Consider the following 8,805-nt stretch of genomic DNA (forward strand, 5'->3'; position numbering starts at 1 on the left):
CCTTATTCCCTTTCTCTTCCCCTTTGGGAGGGAGGGGGCTTAATAGAGAGCATCTGCCGTTTGTCTCGTGGCTGGCCCAGCCCTACGTGTGACAAGCTTTCAAGCATTTTTTGGACTTTGCCAAAGATTGCTGTTTCCATCGCTTATGCTTTAAATAAAAAGCATGCCACATTTTAACTTTATGTTGAAGTTTCATGTGGCAGCCAATGTATATCTTGCTGCACTCAATAAATATGTTTATGCATGTTTCTTTCTTGAATTGTGCATGTTTTCAGGTGAAGATACCTGTATTAGTGTAACTGTTGTAGAGACACACAATAGCTCTCTATCCCTCTTCAAGAAAGGCACTAATTTTTCCAAGCCCTCCAAGGTGCTACATATTACTGGCCCATGTGAAGGTGTAACATCAGTTTTTAGAAGCAAGGTGTTTTCAAGGTTCTAGACCCGCTATGTAATAATACTTGAAATAAATTATTTAAAAAAAAAGAAATAAGGGCAACTACAAAGTAAAAAATAATGTCAGCGGTAACTTCCTTTAGAATACCATTAGTTGGGCAGTAAGCATCAATTGTAGAGTATATAAACTATTGTATATAATGTGCATATGCAAAATTGGTTTTTTCTGCACATTTCGGCCTTCCGGAAGAGGGCCTGCATTGGCTAGAGTAGTCTGTAAGGACCTTCGATCTGTTTGCTGTCTGCTTGCCTGGTAGTTGATTCACATATGGATTTACTAGAGATTAAGGGGACTCTGAGCCCCTTCTCCTCTTGTTTTCTCTATGCGCTGTGATCCAAGTTCCATGGCATGTGTTTTGCAGAAACGCCACCCCACCTCTCTCCCTGTCTCGCTCCATTTCTCAGGTTTTCCACTGTTAGTTATACACATTCAGCACTGTCTGCCAGCCTGCGACTTCACACCACAGCGCATATCTGCAGGCTTCGACCAGACAGAGAATTCACTGTTTAAACTGAAATTTTGGCTAACCCGGCTTTTCTGTGTGTCATCAATAAAATATGTTTGTTTCCTGTATTAAGTATCTTCTTCCTGATGTTTTTCTTATTTCAAAGCTGTGCAGGAAGAAACTGCACAGCTGTTGTAGGCAGAATATGTGATTACTTGTCAATTAAGCTTTCCACTTTGCAGGGTTAACTGCTCTAAATTTCACTGTATATAATAATTCATTATCATACAAAAAAAAAAAGGGAAGTCTATATGGAACACAACTTAGAAAGAAAAACTAGTGTTCTTATAAAAGTTATTTATAGACCTAGAAGGAGCTGTGCCTCAGTGCCAAAGTAGTGAAATAATTTTTTTTCGACTCCATGAATTAATGCCAGGTGTTGCAAAAACAGATTAACTTGGGTATTAACAGTAGTTCTGAGAAGTCTAGCAGGAAGAGAAAATGGTGTATATTTGACTCCAAGAAAAATACTGAAATTTTGAGATAATTTGGAATTGCGTATTTTATGGGGGAGAATGATCTTTAATGAATTGAAGTGTGTTAAGCCTTCAGATGTTAATTGTCTCATAGCCCACCTCAGTTGTGGCTCGTAATCTGTCCACCAGTAAGGAAGCCACTTTGCTTACAAAATGTTTTCAGAACAGTTTACTAAGGTGATTAAACTACAGTTTGGTCCCACTTATGGAGTCTTTATTAATGTACAAAGTCTGTTTGGTTTTTTTTAACTTGGTAAACTTGTAACTTGGTCTTCTCATGGGATTAGAAGTTATGTCTTAGAGTTGTTTTAAAGTCTTGAGGATGAAGTTGTAATCCGAGTGTCCAGTGCTCTTATAACAGAAACTATTTACTAGCAATAATTAATTTGGGTTTTTTTCTCTCTTTCCCAGCATCTTTGAGGATGAAAGCATGAAACTGCGACAGCTGAAATTAGAGAATCAGGTAAATGATAGTGCTGAAGCTGATAAAATGAAGTATAGGAAAACAAACATTAGCCATCTAGAGACTTGAGAAATGGGTCTGAAGAGTTAAAAATGCTTGCTCTGCAGAATACAAATAAGAACTCATTACTAACATTTTTCTTTAAAGATTTTAATGGCTTTTCTTAGTTTAAGTCAACCTTGCTATGGGTTGTAGGCTTGGTTTCTTTGATACATCTATTTTCGTATGTCATATCATTTCATTGGGATTGAGTCACCACAATGCAGGAAAGAATCAAAAGAGAGAAGACTGCAGGAAATTATCCATTTTGAGCATTAAAGGAAAAGAAAAAGTTTCCCTGAGCTGTAGAAAGATCTCCTTAATACTGCTGAGAGATTTCCAGCATGTTTTGACTTTTTTTGTTTCCTACAAGGAAAACATTTACAGCCAAGCATTTGTCAACTGTTAGGGTTTAGGTCTCAGCTTTTAAAGTGATGTTTACTGGATGCTTACATCACCATATTCTTCAAAGCAATCGAGTTTCCATCCTTAATATTCTTCCTCTGTGAAATTTTAAATGCCTATAAATAGATTGGAAGATGTGAGATTATTGTTCTATAGCTGGCCATTTCACATGGACCACAAGTCGCTGTCTTGCGTTAAATTCATCTGTGTTCAAATTAAATTGTTTTTCAGAAAGCTCTCTTTCAGCTGAGAATCTTTAAACCCAGATGTAACAGTCGTTAGGGAACTGTTGCAGTGGGTAGTAAGTCTCTTTACCAGAGCTTGTTCATTATTTCTAGTCTGGGTTTGCTTAGCTTTGATTTTAGACTGGATTTATTACCAACTTTATCTGTATGTATATAGGGGCTTATCTAAGACACTTCAGAGTTAAGGAATAAAATTTATCTTTGGTCATATTTGTGGAAGCTAGGATAACCCTTTTACCTGTATATAACACTTGTTTTAAAAAATTAAAAAAAGAGGAAGCATTAGTTCAAGTAGTCAATAAAAGAGCATCTAATACCAAATGCCACTCAGTAAGAAGTTCCAAAACTAAGGATGGTCTGGCTGCTTGGTGATGAACCTCAGTGTCTGTTTTAGGACTGTTGCCTTGGGTCATAAGCTGGTAGTAATCACGGGCTCCTCGTGCTGGGCACCGTGGTCAGTGTGTGCCTAGTTTCAGACCTTGCCATGGGGATGCACTGCTGATCCACCAAAGCAACGCTGCTGGACTGGTGAATTTCCTTAGAGTAGCTGTCAGTTGAATCATGAAGAAGTGTATTTAAAGAATTCATACCCTTCTGCAATTTTGTTTTGGGCTTTGTTGGATTTGGTTGAAATTGTAATCATCTGCAAAACCAACAGCTAGAAAATTTCACTAAAATATATTTTAACACACCCCTCTCCTTTCAAATGAGATTCCTTGAGAAATGCCAGCAGTTTCATACTGTATAATTAGGTTTGAAGATTAACTTCTAAATTTTATGTGAATAGTACCATGTTTTTTGAAGAAATAGAGGTAATTATGAGATTGCTATCAGACTGATGGACTCGTTGCTGGTTGTAGCTGATGTCCCACTTGATTAATTTGTCATAAACATTTGTAGGCATTCGGATGAAAAAAAAGGAAAATCTTTTAATCCAGCAGGATCACGTTTAGAACCTTTGGCCATGCAATCTGGAATAAGCATTTGCCACAGCAAAGACATGTGTTTGTCATCCATCTTTATGATGGGTTTGGAAACCCTGTAAGTGCAGTAAAATATTATTTAAAATAGTGCATGTCATCAAGTTCCATCTGTGGGCCAGCTTTACCTGCCAGGATGCTTTTATCTAGACTGCTGCCTCTTCCTTGAGCAGATAGCCCTTACTCCCCCAGCAGTAGAAGGTGTTTCCATGGCTTCTGAGGCACTTGCTACTCAAAGTTCAGTGCTGCCATCTCACTGTGGCTGGAGAGCGTGAAGCTGAAGACATACTTCTGAACGCACCTGGTGTGGTACTTAATGAAACTTCGCGTCAGAAGTTAAAGCCGTCATCACTAGCATTGTCACTGCTGTGACAGCAGGAAATAAGGAAGAGCTGGGAGAGTGGAAAGGATGTTTCAGAGTTAGGGTATATCCCGCGTGGCTTACTAAGGTAGGGCTGTGCCAGGTAATATGTAGTATGGTATTGCACCTTCAAGGGTGGAATGGTTGGAATCTTCCTGTGTAGCATTTTCCTGTTCATCACAGTTGTAGAAGAAATACTAACCAGCGTATCTGACTAGTCTGCTATGATATATTCATCTGACTTCTTAGCTTGTTGGAAACTCATTAGGACCAGAGCTGGTGATTTGTGATCCTCTAATCATCCTGCATTCTGATGGTATGCCTTGCTGTGGTGCAAAGAAATGTTTTTGGAAGTATTTAATACATGGAGTTGACAAAATCCTGAACAAATCATGATAATCTGTATTTGTTATTTATTGATTGGGTTATGTGTTCTGGTGTTCATTTCATGAATTCTTGAAATTTTTTGTTGTAATATTAATTTTTACTGTAACACAGAGCAGGAGGAAAAGGCTAGTTAGTAGACAAAATGAAACAAAATACAGTTTCCTTTTTCCTACTTCAATTTAGTGGATTAAGTCTGAGAATACGTAGTCCTGAAGGTAGGGCTGCTCTGCCACCTTACGTGGAGAAAATGAACTGCTACTATCTGTCCTGTTAGAGGGCTTGTAGGTTTTTTCCATCACAATAAGCAAAGTAGTAGAGAGAAGCTTTTTTAAAAACAAATCAAGTTACTATCAAGTTTTGTCACTTGTGTTATCCTGAAGTTCTTGCAAAAAGAAGGTCAATTACATCTACCCGCAGTAAAGTATGTTTCAATAAAAACTGATATGATCCCATTGGATTGGTGATTCCTAGAAACTCTTTGATGAAACAATGTCCTATAATGAGGAAAAATAATTTTTTAGACTGGTGAGCAGTGAAATGTTTAGAAAAGCCTCATCCAGTAGAATAATCAGCTAAGTAGCTCTGAAAGTTATTATATCGTGTATTGTCCCAAATTCAGTTTCCCATTCTAGCAGTAGCTGTGTACTTTCTTACTGCTTTTAAGCTGTGTCTGTTCTGTTTTCTTCTTGTCTATTTGTCAGTTAAAGAAGCCTTGGCAACAGTTTTTCTCAAAACCTTATTCTGAGTATAATGTTTTGATTCTTGTTTTCCCTCTTTCCTTTTATTTAAATACTAAACTAGAAAGCTATTGAAGATTTATAAATGATCATGAATTTTTTTACTTTTTCTCAACATGAATTTAAAAACCAACCAAACAACACAAACCTATGTAAATTCTTCTGGGGGGTCTGACTACCTTTCTAGAAAACAAGTTTTGTCTGTAAATGTGATTTTCTAAGAGTTTGACTTCTACTGCTTATTTCTCTTTTCTTCTTCTAGAGCAATGTTATAATCTCTGTGGAATTCTATGTAATTTTTGCCCTGCAGGGCAATCCTTGCAAATAATTCTGCAGTAACAAACATCCTGCCTGTGTTGCAGTCCAGTCCCCATTTGCCTTGAGTTGTCTAGAAGTTGTTTCTATTCTCATTTAGTAGGAGATAATAAGCTTCAAATGTATGTGAATCTTGGAAAAGTTGCTTGTTTGTTTACATTTGAATTTACTGTTCTTTCCTTTCAATCCTGGATTACATGGAAGAAATTTGCAAGGTAGATCAATTTTCCTTTTACTGGATCAGCCCTACTTTAATGACTGTAACTTTTAATTTTTAAATCTTTTCCCCATCAACCTTGCTTTCTGGGAACTATTTATTTTGAGTTCTCCCTATAAGATGACAGTTTTTAAGAGTAAAACCTTTTCCTTTCAAGTCCTGCCTGTTTCATATTGGATCATAAAATGACTGCTGAATTTGTCTATATTAAGGATTTCTGCAGTTTAGGCTGGATGGAGGGAACTGAAATTATCTGCTGATAGTCTCAGGATGGATCAGAGAATAAGCAGGTGTCCACATCACCCATCAATCACTAATGGAGAATCAAAGGCCATGTCTCACTCCAAAAACACAGTGTTATTTGTGTCTAGGGTTTTTGTACGAGATTGCAAGAGTATTTCACGTTTATTGGATATCCTGCTCATGTCATTGCCGATGGCTGAGGTGTGGTTTCTGCCTCTCTGGATGTGGTTACTTATCCTTATTTCATGCTTATTCTTTATTTTACAGAGAGCTCTTCTAGAGAAGAAGCAGAGGAAGAAACGTCTTGATCCCTTGATGGTACAGCCAAATCCTGAGGCAAAGCTGCGTAGGTCAAAGCCCAAAGGGTGTGAGGAGCAGACTCCTTTAGTAGAATCTCCTACCCCTTTCCACAGTGATGTTATTTTACATGGTGAGTAATCAACCTGATTGCAACAATGTTCCCCAAAATGCCAGTGCATGCATTTTCTGTCACAGGTGGGCACCTACATTGCTGTGACACTGGTCCAGTGACAAACAAGATGGGTTACATACCTTTCTAAGTAGAAAACCAGAATTGTGGTGAGTATGGTTGAACTGTTAAAGCAAAAAACCCCTTACCTTGAATGTTGTGGCAGCTGAGAATCTTCATGTGCCATTGAGTAATCTCTCTCCCATGTTAAGCTAGGAAGAACTGTAGAAATGGGTCAGGAACTTCTATAAAGGTAGGGAGATACAAATACAAAGTAAGAGAGTCTTCTGAAGCTGTAGGATAAAGAAAAGGAAATAATACAGCGGTGACTGCCTGTACTTTTCTTCATGGTATACTCTGTCTCGAGATTGCATATGACTGAATGATAAGTAGACAAGAACAAAATAAGAGTCTTGTGAATGCTGAATTAGATTCTTGCTGGATTTTAACTCATCCGTTGTTTTCTGTGAGCTTCAGTGAGACAAATGAAGCATGACAAACAAGCTATAGTGGTCCAGAAAGTCACAAGTATAAAGCAGTATCAGAGCCGAAGGCAGTAACTCAGTGGTCTCAAAACATTACAGTAAAATAGTGTCCATTCTGCTAGGAGTGAAAATAAATACAATAGCGAGTGCCTTAAGACTTTTGCATCACAGGGAAAAAAAAGAGCAGCAATGAGACCTCTACATTTCAGTGGAAGTGTCAGGAAGTAGTTTATGAGAGCCACCAGCCATCTTCATAGCCCATCAGCCTATCAAGAAAGTAGCAGGGAACATCCTAAGGCTTTGAGGGGCATGCTATTGCAGCATGGTATGATACCATCATTATATTAATATAGAATGAATCTGTAGAGCAGAATTTTAAAAACCCAAACAAATCAAAGTTTGAAGATCACATTTTGAAATATGTTATGCCCTATCTTTTGAATGTTTTTCTTGTTCTCCAGATGTCTTTCAGGATCAGAGGATGGAGAGGAGGGTGGTGATGTGTATGGTAGCATTTATGTGTTTAAAATCAGATGGGAGAAAGCTTCTGTTAAAAGACACTTCTAAGTCAAAAGAAGTGAGAGAAAAGATCGATGTAACTTCTAAGTTGAGAAACTTCAGTAGGACTGAAACTACAAGAAAAAAAAATGAGAACTGCCCCCTCAGTAGCTTCCATAGTGCTGAAGCTTCCTCAGTACAAATGAATCCTGTTACGAAGTTGTAACAGCTGTAAAGATGTCAGAAATCCGATGACTAGATAAAGCAGTGAAGTTTTAAGAAGGAAAACAGTGGGAAAGCAAGAAAACCAAAGCTGGAACTACTCTTACATATTGTGTGCTACACAAACATGTATTAATTGTTATGCCAGACCCTGACATCAAGGCATCTCCACCAATTACGAAGTGCAGGGCACAGCTGTGTTGCGTGTTTAAATGTGGAAATTAAATTTCTACCAAAAAGACAGAGGGCATCCACTTACAGTTTTTTCTGCCTGTGGCTGTAGATTCTTCAATCAAACTGATTTGTGATGTTCACTGTAGAGCAAAGCACTCACTTATTGGCACAGGAACAAACAAGGAACATGAAGGAAAAGAAAATAGAGTAGTTACCCATAAACAAATCGAAGAATATCAATGTGCATGACCAATACATTTTGTTTGAATTGGTTAAGCCCTTGTAAAAAAGTAGATACAACAACTATATTTATAAATAGAGAAACTGATGCCTGATATGTTTAAAATAATAGGTGGTCTGTACCAGAGTCAGGCCTGGCTCCTCCCAAGTCCTTTGACAAAAGTTGAGCAAGTAAATGCCTGTACTTTAAAGGGATGCTTGAGCAAGTGAAGATGAAAAGAACCACCATCCTGGGATACTCTTGAGCTGTAAAAAGAGACTTTTGGATTTTGTTTCATTTTGGCGTGCAGGAATTGACGGACCAGCTGCTTTCCTGAAACAAGAAATACAAGATTTGGGGACAAAGCTCCAAACTCTCTCTACTGGATCTTCCAAAACAGAAAACAATGCAGATCAGCAAAATGATGGAGAGGCTCTAACAGACACAGCAGGCAAGCCAGATCTGCAAGAAATCTTACAGAAACGAGGTAAGAGTCAATAATTGGCAAAAGTCTTCTTGGAGGCTCTTCTACTTAAAATTTTTTCAATAACATTAGAAAAACCTAAAAAATATGAGGAATCGTGAAACAAGTGTCTGCAGAATACTTGTTATTGCAGAGCTAGTAGATTCTACAGAATGTAGAAAACCTTTTCTGATACTAAGTGGAACGTACCAGTTATCTTTTAGAGGTTTATCGATGTGCTGTATAATTCCCAGCCTCTCCAGTGAAGTTGGTGACAAAATGCTGTACTTCATTTTGCTGAAGTTCAGGGTATTTTTATTCCTGGTATATTTATATGTGTAATATCTGGATATGATACTTGAATATTTTCACAACAGCAGAACCCTCTATAGCCAGTAAATGCCATAATTGAACTTTCAGGAGACTAACAGGAAACCCGCTCTT

At 37.8% G+C, this 8,805-nt stretch overlaps 1 protein-coding gene across 1 annotated transcript in view; it reads left to right on the forward strand.

Moving 5' to 3' along the window:
- Window positions 1-1,852: 1,852 nt before the first annotated feature.
- TULP3 (tubby like protein 3) overlaps window positions 1,853-8,805 on the forward strand; it is a 16,714-nt gene continuing 9,761 nt past the window's right edge. The window contains exons 1-3 of the mRNA XM_010140795.1: window positions 1,853-1,901; window positions 6,098-6,260; window positions 8,209-8,385. Of these exons, the coding sequence (XP_010139097.1) occupies window positions 1,869-1,901; window positions 6,098-6,260; window positions 8,209-8,385 (373 nt within the window). The 5' untranslated portion in view covers window positions 1,853-1,868. The remainder of the gene's footprint in view (window positions 1,902-6,097; window positions 6,261-8,208; window positions 8,386-8,805) is intronic.

The sequence above is a fragment of the Buceros rhinoceros genome, unplaced genomic scaffold, assembly GCF_000710305.1.
Source record: "Buceros rhinoceros silvestris isolate BGI_N320 unplaced genomic scaffold, ASM71030v1 scaffold9180, whole genome shotgun sequence".
NCBI lineage: Eukaryota > Metazoa > Chordata > Aves > Bucerotiformes > Bucerotidae > Buceros > Buceros rhinoceros.